We start from the raw sequence: 23,621 nt of genomic DNA, 5'->3' as shown, positions 1-23,621 counted from the left end.
TAGCCAATTCTTCTTCTTATCGTATGGTTAGTGGTCAACCTACCTTTGACGTGGCTTAACGACTGTTATCTTAGTAGACAACAACCGGGACCGACTTTTTACGTGCCCTCCGAAGCACGGAGACGCCCAGCTCAAATACCACTATGCGGTCACCCATCTATAGAATGACCGCGCCGACGGTTGCTTCACCCACAGATCGCTTTATTAGCCAATAAAACATTCTAAACAATACATTTTTACGTAAACGGAACTACAGAAGCACATCAATTAAAAAGCAAAAGTTAAATTTTTAGATACGGCAATAAAATGATCTCATAAATGTTAAGTGTTGCCCTATAATCCCCATAAGGGGGCCATGACTGATGGTGTAATCGTATTAACACCGGCAATGACAAGCTTTGTATGGTGCTCGATATGGTTTTATTGTTAGTCATTTATATTCATTGATTTTTTAAAATGGTGTTTGGGCTGAATGTGTTGATGCGATTAATTACTTTAGTAATCCTACTTAATCTATGTCTATACTAATATTATCATAGAAAAGGTTAGATTTGTTTTTTTTTTGTTTGTTTGTAATGGATGAACTCAGAAATTATATATGTTACTGTAAAAGCCCGAACGCTGGTAAATCCTAAGATTTTCCGGTATAACCTAAGATTTACCAACTCGCATTGGTAAAAGTCCGAACAATTCTTTTATTTCGAACTTTTACCTATATTCACTTGATGATATCGAGATGTCGCCGGAGCCCCGCTTCGCGGGGCTCCTCCTTCTGGGTGGTTAAAAAAAAATAACCACGAAGGCTAAGGTGGGAGCTTCGCTTCGCTCGCTCCCACCTTAGCCTTCTAACCTAACCTACCCATGTCGCTATGCCCAAAACTCCTTCTTTATAACAATGTCACAGTATATAATTATACCGTGAAATAGTTATAAACATAGTTATGAAGAAGGATCTTTTTATATATCGTAACATAGTTTTTAAACTCTGGCTTGTTCGGACTTTTACCATTGAGAGTTGGTAAATCTTAGGTTTTACTGGAAAATCTTAGGATTTACCACAGTTCGGGCTTTTACAGTAACATATACATACATACATAATATCATGGTTTTTTCGCTTAGGTGTAGGCAGAGACCAAAGAATGCCACTTGGTACGATCTATACAACAAATAAAGAAATAAAAACGTACCTAGGTTTTTCTGTTACAATCTTCTTACCAAGAACTCTAGTCCATTGAAATGTTACAATTTGAGGGCCGAATATTGCATTTCTTAGAGGACGCAATTTTATTTTTGGAACATGTAGGGGAGGTCAATAGAAGCTTAACTTGAAGTTTGTGGGGTCGCCACCCTTGTCCCCCGGCCGCCATCTTGGAAAAGGGGGTAGAAACACTTTTTTCGCTATATCTCGGAAACTATGCGTCTTACAATAAAATTGTCAAAGCTTAATTTGTAGCAAATTATTTTGCTTACAAATATGTCTAAAAACTTTTTGTCCTAAATTAACAATTAAAGAAGTTATAAGCAAAATAGTGAAATTTTTTTCACAAAAATTTTCTTTCCAAATGTGGTCTATTTCGGAGCGCTGTTACTGAGTTTCTAATTAATGAAATTAAAAAAAAATATTAGGCAAAATTTTCCTCGAAAAATACTCTACAAGATTGGTCTGAGTTATTTTTTTTAATTTATTCATATCAGCTTAGCCTTTTTTCCAAACTATGTTAGAGTCGGCTTCCAGTCTCACCAGACGCAGCTCAATACCAGTGTTTTACATGGAGCGACTGCCTATCTGACCTCTACAACCCATTTACCTGGGATATAAAACGATACCCCTGGTTAAGACTGGTTGTCAGACTTTCAAGCTTCTGAGTACTGTTAACGACTGTCAAATATCTTCGAAAATGACAGCCGGGACCAACAATTTAACGTGCCTTCCGAAACAGGGAGGAACTCGATGTGTGTAAGATGGTCACCCATCCACAAAACAACCTCGGCAAGCGTGGCTTAACCTCAGAGATCCATCCGCGCGGCTGTCGCTATGAAAAGTTATAGAGCAATAAAGAAAATAATTATAAAAAACATTGCACTTTTTTGCTTATAACTTCCTTAATTGTTAATTTAGGGCAAAAAGTTATTAAAAATATTTGTAGACAAAATAATTTGCTACAAATTATGCTTTTGCAATTTTATTGTAAGACGCATAGTTTCCGAGATATAGCGAAAAAAGTGTTTCCACCCCCTTTTCCAAGATGGCGGCCGGGGGACAAGGGTGGCGACCCCACAAACTTCAAGTTAAGCTTCTATTGACCCCCCGTACATGTTCCAAAAATAAAATTGCGTCCTCTAATAAATGTAAATCTCATGTAACATTTCAATGGACTACTCGTAATTTTATATCTTAGCATTTAGTAGCCCGTTATTTAATTACTTGTTAAACTAATAAATCCGGAATCATTTCTAAACAATTATTTTCTCTCCAGGGCCAAAGAAACCCAGCCAGCACCGTTCATCGTCAGCCCTAGCGTCCAAAGAGATAGAGTTCTCCAACTGGAAGAAGCGCTCCTCGTACGACCCGATGAAGGCGGCCCAGGAGGGAAGGAGACGGCAACAGATGGCCAAGCGGCAGGATTGTAACAAGGATGATCTTAGCTCGCCAAGGTAAACATAAATATATTTACATTTAACCCATTAATGTCCCACTGCTGGGCAAGGGTCTCCTCCCAAACGAGGGGGAGGGGTTAAGCCTTGAGTCCACTACGCTGGCCAAGTACAAGGGACTTTGCATGACCTCAAGAAATGAATTTTAGGCAAGCAAGGTTTTCTCACGATGTTTTCCTTCACCGTTGGAACAAGTGATATTTATTTCTAATACACACATATCTTCGAGAAGTCATTGGTGTGTTGCATCGGATTCGAACCTGCGACCTGGAGGTGCCAACTTAAACCACTCGGCGATCACTGCAAACATCAATACATTAGTAAAAATAAAATTATCCGGTTACTATCCCAGTCCTACGCAAGTCTCCTCGTGGTGAGTGTCCACCCCGCTGGCCTAGTGTGGGTTGTTGGAATTGCATGCAAGTGTCCATCACGATGTTTTCTTTCACGATTTGAGCAAATGATAATCATGAGAAGAAACCTGTGTTATTATAAAGTTCTTTTTTAAATATTTGACAATTCATCTCGTCTTTTGTACTTACAAAACAACTTCATTTTGTCATTCTCAATCCATACTAATATTATAAATGCGAAAGTAAATCTGTCTGTCTGTCTGTCTGTCTGTCTGCTACTCAATCACGCCTAAACTACTGAACCAATTTGCATGAAATTTGGTATGGAGATATTTTAATATCCGAGAAAGGACATAGGCTACTTTTTACCCCGGGAAAATGACGCATTTCCCGGGAAAATTCAGGTGGGGGACGAAGTCGCGAGTAATCAATATTATAATGACAATTGAATTAACAAAATTCCGTTGTCATGGCAACTGTTTAAATGGCGGATATGCCTTAGCGCAACGTCGTTATATTAAGAGATATAAATAATTTTGAGAATATTTTTCGTGAAAAAAAGCATATTTTATATCATCACGCTACGACCAATAGGAGCAGAGTAACAGTAAAAAGTGTTACAAAAACGTGGAAAATTTTGACCCATTCTCTCTTATGTTACGCAAGCGAAGTTGCGCGGGTCAGCTAGTCCTTAATAAATTTGTTACTATTTTGCAAATATTAATGCAATCTAAAAAATATGCATTTGTTGATCGATACTTCCCAAAAACTTACTCAACTTTATTTCCAAAACTAATTTTAAAAATTTCTGTCTTCCAGCCACTCATCCCCCGTCCACCGCTCTCAATCCTTCCACACGACCAACATCGCCGACCTGGAGACCCTGGACTACTCCTCCGAGGAGACGGAAGACGACCAGGTGGTGACGCTGCCGGTGGACCCCATGATCACGTCCACCCACTCCGATATCCTCGACCTGAGGGGTAAAGACTACAGGGAGAACTTGAGGAGGCAGGCCATGACCAATGATGTGGTGCTATCCAGGGAATACGTCACTAACTTCCAGGTAACTTTATTGAATTGAATATTTTGGGACAATTCACACATGGTCATCCAATTTCATACTAAACAGAGTACTGTGATAATCAGATAACTGATAAACATACTTTTGTACTTCTAAATACGCTACGATTATTGCGACGAGGTGACCACGTTAACTTTTGCTGCCCCGGAATGAAAAAATACTAGTATTTTTACAAAGTTTCGATACTACGATACTTTGTGTAGTCTCGGGCCAGTGACCAAAACTCTGATTCCGTTCGTGGCCCCAAAAATGTCCCGGGTGGGACTCGAATCCGCCACATGCGGCGTTACGGTTATTAATGGTGAAATTGGTGGATTTCATACACCTCAGCCTACATCTGCGAGTATAACATACATAATGTTATGTTTGTATGTTTGTATTACAGGTAAACCAACACACTCGCGACAAAAAACACCGCAGCGACATAGACAAGCGTAAAACATTCATCATAGACGACATAACTCCGACCAAAGAGAACATAGACTTTCTTACAAAGACAAGAGAGGAGTGCGCCACAGATAAACGAAAGACTTTCATTCTCGATAGTGATACTAATTCTACGACAAATGGCAGCAGCCCGAGGAACTCTTCAATATTTAGTCATGAGAAGAATTCTTTGACGACGGGGACTAGTGACACGGAGGGCGAGAGCGGGACGGAGAGTGCTCCTGTTGTGATGAGGCATCCGGGAGGGAAGAGGAGTGCGCCCGTGCAGGCTAAACAGAGGTGAGTGTTATTTTCTCCCGTAGATTTAGAATGACTTCGAAATGGATTTGAAACATGGATCTATTAACAGCTTTCACCATATTTCAAAGAATCCTAAACTACAGTATGAATGCAATTTCGGTTTTACTGCTGAAAATGAGATAGGACTAGAGTTTTCTGGAATGTCCTGCGGCATTCAGTTTTCCTCGAATTTAACGCTTATGTTTTGGGGAATACTTGCTATCGTTTTCACATTGAAATACTCGGGTCCTGTTTCTTATGAAATTTGTTACATTTTTGCCTCCTAGTAAGTATACTTACGTAAATTACTTTGTGTTTTCGATCAAAGACTTACGGCTAGTTTCTTCACAGTAATTTAAAGTAACTACTAAAGCCAATTTTGGCAGACATTTTTACGTTACCCCTATATTTTGGTTGTTACTTATGACAAATAAACTGGCCGTTAATACTGATTCAAAGGTTAAATTATGACTAAAGGCGTGATTAAAGGATATATCAAGACTTAGGAGAATGAGAATTGACACAAAAATGACCATCTTAATACGCAGGTACAGCGGTGACTACTCCATGTCATCGTCGACGACCTCAATCAGCCGCAAGCAGCCGGTGCAGCCGCGCTACCTGGACATCTCCAAGTACAAGAACGAGCAGAGTCCCAAGAACTTCCTGCGCCGGGACCCGAGCAAGACGTACGTCGGCGTGCTCGGCGATGTCAAGCCCGTCAGCAAGGGTAGTGCACAGCATTATGAAATGGGTCAGTTTATGAACACTGTTATTTATTTATTTTATATGGCATAGTTGTTCAATCCGCCCGAAGATTGAATAACTATGCCATATAAAATACGTGGCTTGCAAACTGTTTTATCTGAATTGACAACAACGGTGACCGATTTTTTACGTGCCTTTCGAAGCATAAAGACGCCTAGATTAAATGCCACTTAGTGGCCACACATCTATGTTATGCCCGTACTCAGAATTGGTTGTTAAACCCCCTTTTAGTTTACCGACTGGAGAGCGCAACCAACAATATAATACTGAGTTATTTGATTAGTAAAATGAAACAACTCTTGTTTTTCATTCGAGATGTTTCTTATATTATTGAGACTTTTTTATTCATTTAAAAAGACAGTTTAACAGAAAAAGTATCGGTATATTTCGTTTACAAAGGTATTCATTTAATAACAAATAATATATATTTTCAGAACAAAAGAAGCAAGAGTTAGAGAAGTGGAAACGTAGGGCTTCATACGACCCGAGGAAGGCGGCGGCCCTTGGCAAGACCACCAAGACTCCCTCGAAGACCGCCAGGTGAGCTGTCTATCATCTATTCTATGTATTGTCTATGGTAGGATGAATAGAATGATACGTTTGCCGATGTACCCACAAGCTAATGAAACAAGATTTAGGTTTGAAAAACAAAAAATACACTGAACTTTGTATTTATATACTAAGTCGATTTTGATTTATGAGTCAAAATGTATTTTTGCGTAAAGTCGTTAAGAGATTCTTTTAAATAGTTTCTATTAAGAATTAATAGGTACATTTAACCCATAATTATCCCACTGTTGTGTGTTGTGAATGAGGGAGTAGTAAGACCTTTAGTCCACCACGCTAACCAAGTGCGGGTTGAGGACCTACATCAATAAAGAGCGAAAAATAAATAAACTTGTGTACCTACTTATCACAAAAGGGCATCGGCAAACTCACCTATTTGGAACATTCTAGGAAACCATTGGTCAAATAAGTAATTCAGAATTTAAGACCTTAATTGATACCAATTCTTTAATTATTAAATAACATGGATGTTCATTAAACAACTAAAATGAACTAATGTCTAATACAAACTTAATTATACTAGCTACTAAGTGGAGGTGTTTTACATTTTCAGTTCGCCATTATATCAATATAACTTTGATTTCCTGTAAAAATATATACCTTTTATTTGTAAATATTCTTTTGTTAACATTTTCCTTTTTATTTACTTACATAACATTAAGTTTAATATAAGATTTTAAATCGTTTGTTGTAAATTTTAGAGCGTGACAATACTCAAAATGCATGCAATTCCGTGTAAGTGACATTCGAGCCGCCATCTTGATGTGTAAGGTTAGTCTAATGTCAAAGTGACAGCTGTGACGTCAGCCAGCTGTCAAACTGACAAGCTGTCAAATCCTGCTGGGCACTATTGGTGGTTTAATTTAATTTTTGCTTCAAATGCTTACACGTTTCATTTTTGTCTTGGTTTTTCATTTTATTTATTATTTTTAAATATAGATGTTGTGATTTTTACTTTTTTTATATCTATCTATGTATTGTGTATGAAAAATCAAGATTTCACTTGCTTTTTTCTGATTGGTAAATAAAAATTGAAATTCGTGTTTTTTATCGTTAGGTTTCCTTTCTGGTTTCTAGGTGCAGTTGTAAATAGCGTCCTGTTTTGGCCATTTTTTTATTATTAACGCTTTATTAAGTGTGGTTAATGGCTAAATCTATCCCCTATTTCTACTATTTTACATTCTAAATGGTGTACCGCTAGCAACTAATAACTAACCCAAATATTTTCACAAAATGCACAGAAGAATGAAATTTTTAGTTTGTCGATGTTGCCATGAAAAAAAAAACGCTTTATTTTAGATCACAAGGGTTTTTATAGTTTACACTGTTTGTGACCTACACTTAACACTATAGTAATTTCCAGCACTACAATGACACTGTGTAATTTCTACTACTAATTAACCATTCATAATTGAAACGATACAAATACTCCCTACAAACAGTAACAAAATTAAAGCCTACTTTCTGCCTTCAATAACAAAAAAATAAAGGACCATGATCGAAAGTTGTTCTAAACACACAAGAACAATCACAAAAAAAATATAATAAAATAGAAGATAATATTCCTTACAGAGGCTCAAAAAAGCAAATAATTCTATCAAAATGACACACTAAAAATTTCATTTACCCAACATTAACTTAACAACTAAAACTTGTTATTATTTCAGTAGTGTGCTCCGTTCACAATCGTTCCACGGGCCGGTGATGACGCCGATGACGTCACCAGGGCTTCGCCCCCCGCCGGACCAGATCTGTGGGGCGTACGACGCGTCCAGCGACAACGACTTCTAACGATAACGTCGACTTTGACTTATTTGTCGATAACGACTTGTATTGACTTCAACTTACAGTCTCATATGGTCAGCTGTTATTATAAGATATTTCTGTGAGTAAATAAATAGCAAATTAAATCGAAAATCATAACCATTTGATCAATATGACTCTGACAGTGGGAATGAAAAGGCGATTACAAATAGAAGACCCTAGATTTTTCACGACCGATGCTCTCTTCGTGAAGCCTCGTTTCAATCGCCGGAAAACGGACCCATTTATGACCTCGTTAAACTCCCAGTCGATCCATTTTCGTCATTTTTTAATTTATCCGGCAGATTTTATTTACAAAATCAATTAAAAACAATATTTGTATGCCAATTCTGGAATGTAAAGTCAATGTCTTATAATGCAGATACCAGGCTTCAATACAATACTATGATAATGCAAACAGGATGTCAATATTATTTAAACTTTTGTCTAATGTCAACGACAAGCGCAATGCGACGGCATGCGAAAAATGCAAATGGGAAGTCAGTTTTATGCGTTGGTCAGTACCTATAAAGGTTTTGCTTCGAATTTTTATCTGGTGTCAGTAGCCATACAACTTGAACAATTTCTCTATATCTTAGTGAACGACTTAGGTCCGCTTGGAAATAAATTTTAGGGGCGTTTGCAAAGGCTATTGTGTTGCTTTACCATAGTATTGTGCTGTAAGTTGACTATTTCATAAGTTTCGAGTTTCAAGTTCAGTTGTCGACTACGACTTGTGATGGTAGCGCGTTACTTGTATCGAGATAGACTAGTCTATGGTCGTTTAGTGCTGTGTCGATGCAATAATAGTCGTTGGCGGGAATATGCTGATCTCAATGTGGTAACGATTTTCAATGAATTATGAATGTTGTTACAAAATTTGCATTTGAGATAAAAAAATGTATTGCATACTTAATGGTTAAGTCTAACAGTGTTTTATTATGGTAAAATCGTTACGATTATGACAAAACATAACAATAAATTAAAGATTTTCCAGTCCAGTTCAGTGAAAAATAAAATCATATGACGCAAAATTCAAACTTACTTTAAAAAAATTAAAATATGGCTTAAAACGAAAACCATATAAGTATTTAAATATCACAAGAAAAGCATTGAGTTAGTACTATACGTAGTACAATATAATTTAATGAAATTAAGTGGTCTTCCTAGTCAGTTTCAACTATCGATTACAAAGGCCTACGATTATTCTTGCATCGACACATTTAAGTACAAGTGTGTTCATAATAATTAAATGTCAACGATGCAAATTTTATAAAAATAATTTAAAATTTGTATCATTTTGATGTCAGACCAGAAATAAGAGAGGGACTTGTGTAATGCGATTATTAGTCAAAGAAAAGAGCGTTTTTTTAATTTATTACCGTGTGTGTGATGCTACAATACTGCGAAACTATAAAATATATTGTTATTTCTCTTTTTAAACCGTTATCCTCGGTTAAAATTATGTTTCAAACGGTATTGTAGTAATTCTGTTGGCGTCATGTGAGATTCTGTGTTACTAAATTATAAATTAGTCGATTTAAATCTTAATGAGTTGACGTATTATCGTAGTCTGTCCAAATTAGGAATTGTAGATGAAATTGCTGGGGCAGAATCGCATGGAATTAAAAAATAAATTTTGACAGCTGTCAGATTTCCCGCCAAATACAGAATTTAGTGTTGATGCTTTACCGGCCTGATTGTATTATTGATTTTAATCACTTGACGATTTTTATGAAATGTTCATAGATTGGGAGCGATGCAATTTTTTTATTACGTTTTAAGTTATTCCGCACAAATTGAAAATTCTGTTCAGACGTCAGCTTTTTAAATATCTTTTTTTTTACTTTCAAGTTCTTGATGTCTTTTTGTAAAATATAATTTTCTCGTAAACTTAAGATATGATTAGGATAACATATTAAATAATAATTAAATGTGATTTAATTAATAATGCCTACGATATCTTTAGGATTGGCTATCATTATTATTTACCACTAAAAGTGTATGAGATTACTTTTTCAATGATATCCGATTTAGGTAAAGTTTTCTTTAATTATATCATATTAAAATATCCTTTTTATATTGCTCATATCATTCATACATCGATGTATTTTAGAAGTATTTAACCTTTTTAGTTTTTGTATAGTGCAATACCACATCACATATGTCAAGCTTAAAATAAGAACAAAGTATTCGTTTACTGATATTTTTGTATTTTTCGAGTATTTGATATGTATTATGCAGATAAAATACTCAATATGATGGATTAAAGAATTATTTTTTCGTTTGAAAGCTAAGCACAGTATTTTTGGCGATTTTTAAAGTTTATGAAATACAAGAGAAATGAGGTGGTACATTTGACGTTGGTTTAATGTTGCCAGGCTATAGACACCGCACATACCTAAGCTTTACGCATGTAGAACTTTCGACTCTTTGCTGAAAATAGTAGAAAATATGTAACTTTATATCCAAGTATTATTTTCTGTCGCAGACCAATCTTTAGTTTTATATTTTCTGTAAAAAGAATAATGTTTTCAAATGCTTTTTTACATTTTTACGCAAAGAGTACACATCTAAAGTCTAATAAAAATAAGTCTGCTATTATTTATGAATAATTCTAAGTATCTTAAAATTATAGTGAAAATTGCGAATTTCGAGATTTTAGCTATAATTCTAAGCATATTATCTCAATTTTGTGTAGAATTAAAATATAAACTAGCAGTAGGCCTGGCTTTATTTAAATGAACGCGGAAATTGTAACATAAACGCTGGAAGCGTTGATATTTGTAAACAATTGATGTTTAGAGTTTTGTAAAAATATTATTTAAATAGGAAACGAATAAAAACAATGTTTAAAATTACCTTTGTTGTTTCATTTTGATACCTTCGAATAAATAAACTAGGGAGCAAGGTTTTGAGTATCCATTTGACATACTGAAATAGAACCTTATGGCTGTTTTACACGTCTATTAATATGGCATTATACAACGTGCTGCTACCATGGCTTGTTTCTTTCAACGTATGGTTAGGGCTAGAGGTCAACAATGATCATGTGACAAGCAGAAAAATAACACAGTTGGCTAATTGAAATAATTAAACGTTACGCGTACTAAATAATAAAGTAATGTACCTAGTCAAAACAGTATCACTCTGTACAAACATTTATTCATAACATAAGTAAGTATTATTCGGCCATGACTACATATTATTATTATTATTACTTACCTGTACGCTGGAGCAATGGCGGCAACGAAGCAAGGCTCGCGAGCTCGGCGCCGGCGCGTCTCGACCCTGTGACGACACTGACACTTCGTGCGGCGAATGCATTACCTACTTACTAGTTATTATCACTTAGGTATATGTTGTTACTTATTACTTATTAATCATCACTAATCACTTTAAGCACTTATTTTGGAAAAGCAATGCACAATGTTTAAATTTAAACGTGCTAAATGTGATCGCCATCTCGACGGATACAAAGTTCTAATCGGTGTTGCATATTACCGAGCAATTGCTAATAACAAATCTCGCGCCGAATCCAAAGAACGTATACGGTGTGTATAAGCACCGAGAAAAACAACACAAACACTCACTCCCTATTAATGATAAACCATCAATAACACTATGGCGTCCTTATCGCAGTAGGTAGGTAAACACTTATTATAGAAAAGTCTTTACTACACAAAACAGTAACGATTACTATTTGCTTACACTAAAAACTAATACAAAACTGCAAATGTGCGTCCTTTTTCGTAAAGTTAACTTTTTTTTTGTTTTTAGCGCGCGGAAATTAATTTGTCAAGGCCACAGGCACAGAATATTAAGTACTAAAGTACCACAGGTTCGTGCGGCACTGGCGGAATAGATCAAAGTTTGTAGGTACATCAAACGGAGCCGCAGCGTCGCGTGCGCCGCCCGCCCAATAGCAGGACGCTAGGAAAGAGAGGCTTGATTGTAGTAGCATTCTCTCTCATTTTAGTTTCATTGATTCGAATATCATATGACTCTAGAGCCGGGTGAACGAACTTTATGTCAAAGTTGATTACGTACAGGCTGTGGAAATTTCTTTATACCTATTTTACCTAATTATTCAATCATATTTGTTGGTTATATTTGATAACTCTTTAATTAATAATAATAATACAAATAATTATTAATAAACAATTATTGTTGTATTTAATATGACTGAGACTGGCCTCTAGTCCTACGGCACGTTGATATGACAATGACGGTAGATGTTCTATTGCAATTAGGCTGATTGTCTTAGCTTCATAGATATAAAAAGCAACATTAAAACGACAAAATAAAACACGATATACATTTATTAATAATGATTTTATTCTTGAATATCAATTACACTTGTTATTGTTATTTTATAAATTTTACATTTCATTTCGTATTTTATATATTATGTAATATATAAATGTGCTTTCTCTAGAATTTAGCATTACATTACTTAACACATTACTAATAGCTTCATACAAAATATAGGGAAACCATAAACTAAAACAGTGCTTTTATTTAAAAAATAAATTACAAAAGGTCCTGATATTATTTTTTTTCACAAATCTTTTTCGTTGTTCTAAACCAGTACTTACAATTTAAAAACTTAAAACATGAAGAATAACATTTCAGAGTCACTCTTTATTTTTTAATTAAAAAGGAACTCTTTTGTCTCATTCTCGTGTTCAACCGTAGCTATACGTAAGTCACAACCACATTATACACTTTTTTTATTAAAAAAAGGTTTAAAAAGATTCAATTTCTAGTTTCAAAGTAATTACTAAATTGAGCAACGTTAGAAAGTGACAATCAAACGTTATTCATCAAAGACATATTTTTTTGGAATTTAAAGTCAGTTTTACGACTCCGATTGACTTAATTCGTAATTTGAAGATTTTTATAATATAGGTCTTATTTAGCGTTGAAAGTGGAATTGATGATAAACGATAAAATCTTTAAAAATAAATCAGAAGGGAAAATTTCCCGCTCTTAGAAAAAAAAAAGTTTAATTGAGTGAGTATCGAGCCCTTGACACTCCACGCAATAGTAAAACGGCGAAAGAAAAAGTAACTTTAGCGGCACAAATAAAACCCCACTTATTTTGTATAAACAATACAATACATCACGAAAAAAAAAGATGTTTATCATCAAAACCAAACGCATTACGCGTTAAAAAATGTAAATAAAAATAAATAGCAAAGGTAAAAACTGATTATTTGTTGAGCATTAAATTACTATCTGTTGGCACACTGCACAGGAAATATTTTAACACATTTTATGTATCTGTACATAGTTTTTACAATCTAAACTACAATATGGCTTTTGTACACTGATTTTATAGACACACCAAGATGGCGAAACGAAACGCACATAAAAAAAAATTGCATTCGATTTAATAAGTTGTAATTGCATCGTATTTTAATAACTTGATGCTTTATATGTTATTTATATTGTACAATTTATGTATACATATCTTTGTTCCCTTCCATCAATTTAATAGAATAGCCAGCTTTACACACACTCTATCGCTCGTTCTTAGGAGCGTATAGGATTACGCGCGGGAAAGTCAGGGCGCTCTTCGCTCGCGATTTTCTTCGCGGGCTTGACAGATGGGCGCAGCGCTTGGTCTTTCCTTTCTCCTTGCTCACCCTTTATACACTCGCTCTTTCACGCGCGATTGTTGTTTCATGCGCGATAGAGGATGTGTCTAAAGGTGGCTTAAAATGGGAAAAATTTTAATTTCAGCAAATGGATAGTTACTCTCTTTTGAAAGGATTGGAAGCCCAATGGCAATGGCTCAATACTTCCCAATGGAACTTACAATCTAGACTACGTAGGTTCGTATACCAGCTATTACACTTTTGTATTAAACAATCATAAATTAACTTAATTGGAAGAGAATTGTCATATTTTCAGAAAAAAAGAATAAAAATATTTTGGTCATTCTATAGATCACTGGATTTCGAGTTTATTTTTGTTTTTAAGCATGTTGGTTGGTATGTCTATAAAACCAGTATTTTCACGTAATTTTATCATGTTTTGTATCTCTTGATTACAAATGTCGGTCTCAGACTAACTGGAACATTCATTATCCTATATTACATGTTCATGGATATCTTAATTTTAACATGGAGGTTTTATTCGTGACGCTTCCAGCCTCTCGTGTCAAGTTGGAGATAAAGGATCCATTTGAATGAACATTACAAAAAAAGTGATTAAAAATATTGGCTGTCTACATTTTTTTTATTACTGACATTTGATTTTTCAAATCTTTGACAGTTGTCGTTGAAAACAATGGCGGCAAAATAGCGCGAATATCAATTGTCAAAATGGTTTTCAAATTAAACAATTTGTCATTCAATTGGATCCGAAATGAGAGAGACTGGATGCGACATACAACTACTTGGCACGAAAACATTTATTGATTTAGAATTTAGTCTTGAGAGAAACGGACCAATGTACCAAGAAAATGTTTATAACTGTTTTTTTTTTGTAATTTTGGTAACATTGGGTAAGGAAAAGACAGGCACTATGTAAAAGGTTGACAGACAAATGTAGCCAGAAAAAATGGGCGGTTTACAAGCGGACAACTCAGTTCAAATTTGTATTTTTTTATTCAGTTTAAAATTAATAAAATTTGGCACCAAGGAACATATCAAACTTACAAATATTTTAAATATAATGCTTGAAGATGTTATTATTTTAAATCCGGGAAAAGAAAGGAATTATACCCTGTGATTTCATGCCTCAATATAACTAAATGCATATCATGTGGGCAGTAACACAACATAATGGCACTACTCAGAGTGAAATCAAAAACAAAGGTCCTTTATTTCTTACACTATCTTACGATAATTAAAGCATCCATGTTTTTCACATGTTTAATTTCATACATATATATATAATAAAACTATTTTTTTATACCTGCTAAGTGTATATTCTTATGTGGCAATACTAACAATGCATTTTAACTCTAATGAAAAATTTAATTTTAACATCACATAAACTTTTTTACAAATGAAATTACATGTACATACAATTTACAACTACGAAACGTAATATATATATCTTATAATATTTAAATAAAATGTATTTTAGGGCGGATTTACACCAATCTCTACATTCCTTTTATATTATGTACAAACATTTTAAGCGATACTACAGTTATCTAATTAGTCTAGAAGTGAAAAATGGACCTTCCGAGATTTTTCATGTAAATAGTATAAATAAAATTAATATATAATACGAAAAATTGTTACAATGCAATCTTATACATTGTACGTTATTTATGTTTTAATAAAATACCAAAATCAACGAAAGGTCCCGAAGATTGAACAAAATATACAGATCCGTAGATAATTCGTATATTTGCCTTATTCTTAGATATTTCTGAAGCAAAATGTTCGCATGTGCGTTAGTTCTCACAATATGTAGTTCCACAGACAACGCTTGTTGTCAAATATTGTAATGAATCAGTCGCGCCTGTAAATTTGTTTAAAATTTTTATATAAATTTGAATTCTTATACTAATTCTCGCGACATATCGTTAAGTATTTGACAACAAACGTTAGTTCTGAATGTCTTCAAAGATGGCATAAATAATTAGACTAGAATTTGTATAAAACAATAGCTACCAAGCCCAATTTGTTTATAAAAAGTATTTTAGAATATGTTCAACTGATCGTCATTTAAAATATCTAAGTAGAAAAACTAACTGTTTATTATATTTCACCTAATTTTTGCAAAACATCCGAGTAAATTGAGCAACAATAAACTATGACTAAAAGCGATCAGGAAGCCATTTCATCAAATAAACTACACAACCAAAAAACATTTGTACACGTATCAATAAAAATACAAATTTCAAAATAAATATATTCTTTAATATTAATCTCCACAAAGTCTATTTATTTTAAAAAAATATTTACAACTAATATTAGGTAACATTGCACTAAGTGTCACGGCGGCACACAACCTGTCACTGTCAACTGTCAACTGTCAGAATTAACAGCTGATCTCGGAGTCCCCGACGTATTCACCGTTGCTACCCTGTTTGATCACTATATTCCTGTCATCGTATTTCTTGCTGACAGTATTGCTCCCCGAGCTGGAGGAGGCGTTATCACTGTCAGCATAAGGAACGTCTGTCATGGGTCCATTTAGCAAGCTGGCCGCTGAATTAGACTGTTTCAGTTTGACTTTTTCTTCTTTAGGCTCTATTTCCTTCGGTAAATCATCTATTACGGCTTTTTTAGGATCAATTTGTATGGTTTTTGATTCTGATAGTTTGTTCGGTGTGACGACATTGATGTAGGGTGGGAGTATGTTCATTGTAGTAAGGTTAACGGAACCGCTGTTTTTCTTTAACGCGTTAAGGTTTTGCTCTAGTTGTGCGGCATCTAAGCACAGTGGTTTTGGCTTAGGGTTGTATTTGGGTGGCTCTTTAGCCCACGCGTTGATTCGCGGTGGGTCTGGTGACGCGATGGGAGCGGTTTTCCGTTCCGGTACGAGCGTGTTCTTGTGGTTAGTTTTGTCAATGACGTTTGATTCGATTGCTATTGATAGCGGGTTCTCAGGCGGTTTGGGTGATGTAGGAGTTATGCTTATTAGTTTCTCGACCTGGAAGGAGGATATCATCAAGTTAATATTGAAAAAAATTGTGTGTTGTATGCTTCTCTCTGCCAACTATTCTGTAATCGCACAATAAAATATACATAAAATCTCGACTTATTTTAATAGACAAAACTTGAAGGACAGAGTTAATCCATTCTGAAAAAAATGTTAACATCAGGGATTATACGTAGATGATACGAGCAATATTCCTATTAATTTCAGGAAGCGTATTGTATTAATCGTCTTAGTTTTTAGTTGCATTAAATACACATTCTTGGATAGGCTATCACGTATCACAGTTGACAACTATTTGAAAGCTACTATGCTGTACATTAATTTCTCCCTTAGATTACACGTTAAATCAAAAGCAGCAATGTACTGAATAGTGACCATGATTTTGTCTGAGATTGAACTGATGATGACCAGTATGCGGTCAAGGTGATGTTTTCAATAAAAATTATTGTCCTACAAAAACAATATTAATAAAGAGAGATAAGTATGTGTGAGACTCACGGCTGGTCCGTTGTCGACGCTCCGTCGCGGCTCGGGCTTGGGTTTCTCGGTGAACGACGTCTCCCATATGACAGGCCTCTCGGAGGCCTCCGAGGCTGTTTCATCATCCAGTGACGGCCCTCCTACTGAGCTTAGCAACCTTAGATAAGAAGAGATCGAGTTAAAATTTTATTGCATTTAAATTGGTCTATGCAACAAGTTAAGAGTGAATCTAGCGATGAGATTAAACGTAGTAGTCTTGTATGTTTTTTAGACTAGCCAGTCTAGCCACCACAATCTGCAATACATAGATTGCCCAAGTATTTGCTTCCTTATGTCAAATACGATACAATTATGGTAGAAGCGAAAATACTACCGAAAATGTTCCGCATAACTCACTGCAAGATCTTTTCTAAATGAAAACTGACATAGTGCTGAAATGCTATTTTAATAATAATATTGTCCTAGCTATGGCGGTCAGTCTCATTGAAACTAGTCCATGAATATATGCAGCTTTAGAAAATATATGGAGCCTGAATGATCTCCTCTTGCATGCAGTTAGGTGTTATGACAAAGGCATCCGCTAAGAAAGGATTTTGATCAATTCTATCCCCAAGGACATAAAAAAGGAGATGAAAGTTTGTATGAAAATTTTGTCCTAAATCACAAACCACGCAGACAAAAACTATTTCTATTAATATGTAAGTTTGTAAGAAGTGATCGTTATTCGTTACCTATCGGTGGAATTAGACGGCAGAAACTTTGTGTTGGTCCTTGTCTCTGCGCCGGAGGTAGCCGAGGCATCGCGCCTTGCGCCGACGCTGCCGCTCCGGCACACCATTGGAATGTTGCCATATTCTTGTGATGCTGGATCAAAATATAATGTTACCATGTGTTACATCTAATTCTTGATACACAAGAATAAATAGCATCAAAAGAAATGTTTCAAAAGGTTAGTAGATCGCACACTAATTAATTTTAATACCTGCTTCAGTTTGCAGTTTTTAATAATATAATATTTATTGTGAAGATATAACTATCTAAACGTAGTAATCTTAACATAATTATGACAAACCGTAGAATGAGGAGAAGGTATAATATTCGGTTATATTAAGGTTCATAAAAATAGGCTATATTTTGGGACATAATAATGTTTAAAAGTGAATAAAATCATAAAAATGTATAAGAAAATATCTAAACAGCAAATATACTTAACTACGATCCCTTGAGTGAGCTGGCGAAGAAAAACATGAAACAATTATATTGAAACAAATGATTTTAAATTGTATTTACCTCTCAGTAGAGGTGGATATTGTAAATCCTCCGTTTCGGGCTTGTCCTGTGCCGCCGTTGGCGATTTGCTATGAAGTACCAGCTGATCCGTTGAGCTATAACAATACCTTCATCTTAATACACAATAATACAACAAATACAAACATATATGTAGGATCGGCGGACTAACGAACATAAGTAAAAAAAAACGATATTTTTTTATTAGGTCTCTCGACTTCAAATAATTCAATACGCCATCTGACTAAAGCACTTAAGTCACTGAGAAATAATTCCCAGCATACTAAGTGGTGTACCTTATCAGCCTCGCACAATTTGAAAATTCCAAGACGGAATAAAAAACGGTTTTTTTTGTTCCTGTAAAGTTTGACTTTTTGACTTATGTTCTTTAGTCTGCCGACCCTAGATATATCTGTGCAGGAATGATTTACAAGCCGAAATATCGTGACTGCAATAAGCAAAGATTTGCAAATGTGAATTGATGTACTTTGAAATAATAATTTCTGGCTTTTTCAACTGAAATGTAAAATATCGCTCTGTTTTCTTTCTGCAGCTATTTAGTGTAGTGTTTTATTAGTTTGTTTATGGGTCGCTTTTATCGGAAGTTTGTGGTAAGGATAGATCGGCGACTAACATGCTGCCACTGCTCTGTCTGTGTAAAGCAGTTTTATTCTGTTACTGCTCGGTTTTATATCGAAACTTTCTCAAAGAAAACGTTTTTAAAAAACCAAATTACCTTATCAAATTACTTGCAATCTTCATTAATATAATAAAAAAGATTTAGTTTTAAATTTCAATATTGAATTTGGATAAAATTTACGAATGTTTATGTTAAGCTTTGAGAAAGTTTCGATGCACAAAAAAGTAGTTTGACAATCATAGAATTTTGTTACTATACGACATCAAATTGTGAAAGGAGGTGCCACATAGAGTTAGATTTAGAAATAGCTTGTTTATTAGTATTCGAGGATACTGGCAGTTATTGTTTTAATAGCCAATTAAGTTTGGAAGCACACACCAGATCACGTAATTCAGTTGACAACTATTTGAAAGCCACTATGCTGTACATTGTTTTCTCCCTTAGATTATAGTGACCATCAAGTTATGTCAAATCAGCAATGTACTGAATAGTGACTACATACGTACACTAGTTGTTAACAGATACTGGACAGGCCCGTAGGTTACATTCTGATGAGGCAATGTAGATGTGAAAATTTCGTATCACCAAGTTAAGTTGGACAAAAGTTACGCAGTTTCGAGAGTATTATATTGGTTCTTTAAAATCAAACACTAGTTTTTGTGTTCGGCTTCTATAAAATTGTGACAAAAGACTCTATATACAATCTGTGTACGGTAAAGCCGTATTTATTTTGAGTTGATTTCAACTTGTATTCAGACGATATCATTATATTAGCGCATAGCATTCATCAACCTTAAATTCATTTTAACCGATCACCATTCAATTTGTTCGTAAAACAAAAAGTAGAATTAACAAAACATTGTGAAACTTCCAAACGCATATATTTCACAATTTATAATTTTGAAAACAATCTCCATTTTTCATATTATTCAGTGCATTTAAGCTCACTTTTTCCCACCTTCGCGTCAAATAGCGTACCTAATGAAAAGACAGACATTACCGAAATACTTTAGCCACATTATCTGTAATTTCACTAAATAAACTAATCAACACATAACTACCCGCGGTTTCTGAGTACATTTAACCGTAGTTTATCTATTCAATAGCGTTTTTTATGTGAGTTTAAACGTTATTCTCTCTCTCATCGTATAGTTAGTAGTCAACCTAGTGTCAAAGTTGTTCAAGCCGAAGGCCTTTGACGTGGCTTAACGACTGTTATCTTAACTGACAACAACCGGGACCGACTTTTTACGTGCCCTCCGAAGCACAGAGACGTCCAGTTCAAATACCACTATGCGGTCACCCAACTATGGAATGACCGTGCCAACGTTTGCTTAACCCACAGATCGTTTATCGAACTGTGAGTGCAACTGGACGTTATTAACGACTAACTGACTCGCTCAACTTCGCTTGCGTCACATAAGAGAGAATGGGTAATAATTTTCCCCGTTTTTGTAACATTTCTCGTTACTACTCTGCTCCTAATGGCCCTAGCGTGATGTTATATAGCCTATAGCCTTCTTCGATAAATGGGCTATCTAAAACTGAAATAATTTTCAAATCGGACCAGTAGTTCCTGAGATTTGCGCGTTCTAACAAACAAACTCTTCAGCTTTATAATATTGGTATAGATTATAATATTGGTATAGATTTAACGTTATTGAACAGATAAACTACCGCTAAACGTACAGAAACCGGGGGTAAAGGTGGTAAAGACTTTATATAAATGTATGTATTTTATCAGCCAGTTATCTGCCAGTTTCCTCGCATATAGAATGCGGTGTTACCTATTGGTTGTCGGCGCGTTGTCCTGCGGCGACATCGGCACGAGGTAGTCACACGCCGGCGCTCGCTGCCAACATGCCATTCTCAGTTCACATCACACAGGGGGATCGAGTCACCTTCTCATATGTTTATAAGCTTTCCGGGACTTTTATAATGTGAGCAAAGCTTTTGGTAATTAAATTTATTAATAATTGTCTGATGTTTGAAGTAAAATTCAGTTGTTAGTTGATCAGACTTGATTTAATTCAATAAATGTTGTTGAATTCGTTTTTGTTAAAGATAAGGTTAAGTTTTCTGCTATTGTGTCAAGTTGAAGGACTTAATTTATTGTATTAAGTAATGATACTTAGTTTCTGGTTAAAGCTTTGTTAAAAATCGCGGAAAAGCTCTTCGTATGTTATATTTGTTTAATTATTACAAATCACCCTGTGTTCCTTTAAATACTACGCGTGCATACCATTGGCTTTTATAAAATTTCGTTTATTGAAGTTTATTTTTATTCTTAAGTAAATATTCTTTTATAAAACCCAATGGCAGGGACAAAGGTAAAATAAAGAAAATAGATATAGGTAATAGATTCCCGCTATAGCTACTAGGCAAGTAAACACCCAAGTTTCTTAATAAACCGACTTGAGAGATTCTTTGAAATGTCAAAAGCAATATGGCCGAAGTGAAAAAATAATGTGTTAACCAACATGTTCAATGTAACATGCATCTTATGAAACATTCCAATGAATCTCCGTCTAACTACAGGGGAACTAATTTCTACGCGATTTTTCATTCAGGATATGGGGAGGAATAGTTAGAAAAAAAATGATAAATAAAAACAAAATGGACGTCATGCGAACTCTTAAGCACGGGCTCAGAAAGGACCACTAACACCGAATTAAAGATATTTATTTTAAATTTGTAATTTTAGTAAAAGTTTTATATATATAAAAAAATCCATTTACTTGCTTCTAGTAGCCAGAGCGAAAACATTTGGAAAAAGAGAAAAAAAACGTAGTTACGAATTAGTATTTTTGCTTTTTTTAATTTTGTTATTGTTTTTTTTACAGAGGGGAGGTTTGTACATTTGGGGTCGGGTTCTTTTGGGTTATCATGACATATTGGTAGAGGCGTTGTTCTGGGTCGAGACGAGTGGGTGCTGGGTTACTTTGTACCTTAGAATATTGTTGTGTTTTAATAGATGCTCACAAGTACAACTATAAAAATAAAATTGATGTTAAATTCAATAATAACTAAAAGTAGCATGAATTAAGTTTCCTTTTGTAATTTAAATTGACTTATTAGTATGTATGTAAGTAAATCAAATATTGTGCTATTTTGTCTAGATAAAATCGAAGTTGTATATAAGCAAAATATCATAATAACTGTTTAAATCAATCGGATCTAGTTATGTAAATGTAATTTAAAATATCTCCTTCTATTATATTTAGTAACCCACAGATTTCATTCAATACTATATCTTTTATGAATATCTCTCAACAGTATAATTTCTAAAATAATAAAAATACTGTGTCTCTATCCAAGTACATATATACAAAGTATATCTCAAAAATGTCATCTCTCTTCATCAAACAAAACTCATATATCTCTTAACTGGTATAAAGAACAACGCCTCCCATATTGTAACTATAAATGTAATATATGTAACAAATAAAGGTGTTGTCTCACCTGCGGCCCGTTGGCGTTGTACTGCACGTCGGCCGGCGGCGGCAGCAGCGAGCGGACCACGGGCAGTGGCGCGCCCACTATGGCTGCGTCCTGGTGTACAAATACAAGGGTTTTTATTATAATGAAGAAAGTCAGGTTCAAAATATCATCGTTATAATAGGAGAACTAAATAACTCTGATTTTGGCCAAATTGACTTTTTACCATTTTCGTAATCCAATATATGCCGCATCTTTTGGTCTAACAAATATTCCTATATCTTAACCCAATCTAATAATATGGCCATTTTTGTAGAAATGGATAAGTTGGTTTTTTATTTTATTATTTTTTTGGTTCATTAAGGAAATTAGATTGATCCATTATAAATTTTGATCACCAAATGATTCTATGCATCTGAAGACGAAAATATAAATCAAGATACTGCAGATTATAAAGATCTATTAAAGACGGCATCTTTTCGCACAATCACTTGCACTCCTTGCGTAATTTATCTTAACATATTAGCAAGCGTCCACCCATCAGTGAGACGTCCATATCCAAAGTTGCTTAACCTAATCGTTTACGGACGGACGAGTACGAATGGCTATGAGCGCCCGTTAAAAACTCTGCTAAGTTTAGATTCGTGCGTAAGTTGTCCATATTTATGTATTTACCTGTAAGAACGACTGTAGCGTCTCGAACATTGCTTGGAAGGCAGGCCGTGCGGTGGGTGTGGGGTTCCAACACTCACACATCAGCCTGTATATTTCTTGTGGACACCCTGTACATAACAGACAGACATATTAAAATATTATTAACATATTAACAAGTTAAAGCTGATTTTTGCTCTTAAGGAGCACGTAGCTTAGTTCAAATACCACTAAAAGGCTATCCATCTATGGAATCAAAGCACCAATGTTTGCTAAAACTACTAAGTAGTTTTTTTGCATACAAGGACATAGGCTACTTTTTACCCCGGGAAAATGACACATTCCCAGGAGAAAATTCAGTGGCGAACGAAGTCGCGGGTAAAAGCTGAATATTCTACTGATGTACTCACCGTATGGTTTCTCGAGTCGTCCCCCGCCGGAGACCATCTCCATGACCTCGCGGTTGGCGCAGCCCGTGTACGGCATCACGCCCAGAGAGAACACCTCCCATAGCAACACGCCGAACGACCTGCACCAT

General features: G+C 35.0%; 2 protein-coding genes across 5 annotated transcripts in view; one reads left to right on the top strand and one right to left on the bottom strand.

Moving 5' to 3' along the window:
- Window positions 1–10,817, top strand: part of LOC142984310 (uncharacterized) — a 72,683-nt gene extending 61,866 nt beyond the window's left edge. The window contains exons 4-10 of one of the 4 annotated variants that reach the window (XR_012960147.1): window positions 2,478–2,655; window positions 3,828–4,074; window positions 4,478–4,818; window positions 5,367–5,572; window positions 6,021–6,126; window positions 6,855–6,924; window positions 7,824–7,961. Coding sequence is in view for 2 of the 4 variants with exons in the window: in XM_076131828.1 (XP_075987943.1) it covers window positions 2,478–2,655; window positions 3,828–4,074; window positions 4,478–4,818; window positions 5,367–5,572; window positions 6,021–6,126; window positions 7,821–7,944 (1,202 nt within the window). In the remaining 2 variants the exon portion in view is untranslated. Of the gene's footprint in view, window positions 1–2,477; window positions 2,656–3,827; window positions 4,075–4,477; window positions 4,819–5,366; window positions 5,573–6,020; window positions 6,127–6,854; window positions 6,925–7,820 lie in introns of all 4 variants that reach the window. The other 3 variants (XR_012960146.1, XM_076131829.1, XM_076131828.1) reach the window with 3 other exon arrangements.
- A 5,003-nt stretch (window positions 10,818–15,820) lies between these two features.
- The window catches only part of Alk (Anaplastic lymphoma kinase), a 45,240-nt gene continuing 37,439 nt past the window's right edge, over window positions 15,821–23,621 (bottom strand). Inside the window, exons 22-29 of the mRNA XM_076131848.1 lie at window positions 23,494–23,612; window positions 23,108–23,214; window positions 22,457–22,546; window positions 20,782–20,846; window positions 18,358–18,452; window positions 17,799–17,931; window positions 17,086–17,224; window positions 15,821–16,578 (exon numbers count right to left, since the gene is read on the bottom strand). Of these exons, the coding sequence (XP_075987963.1) occupies window positions 15,964–16,578; window positions 17,086–17,224; window positions 17,799–17,931; window positions 18,358–18,452; window positions 20,782–20,846; window positions 22,457–22,546; window positions 23,108–23,214; window positions 23,494–23,612 (1,363 nt within the window). The 3' untranslated portion in view covers window positions 15,821–15,963. The remainder of the gene's footprint in view (window positions 16,579–17,085; window positions 17,225–17,798; window positions 17,932–18,357; window positions 18,453–20,781; window positions 20,847–22,456; window positions 22,547–23,107; window positions 23,215–23,493; window positions 23,613–23,621) is intronic.

Source organism: Anticarsia gemmatalis, chromosome 26, assembly GCF_050436995.1.
Source record: "Anticarsia gemmatalis isolate Benzon Research Colony breed Stoneville strain chromosome 26, ilAntGemm2 primary, whole genome shotgun sequence".
NCBI lineage: Eukaryota > Metazoa > Arthropoda > Insecta > Lepidoptera > Erebidae > Anticarsia > Anticarsia gemmatalis.
The sequence above is the reverse complement of the archived record's forward strand: the minus strand, read 5'-3'. Positions and strand labels throughout refer to the sequence as shown.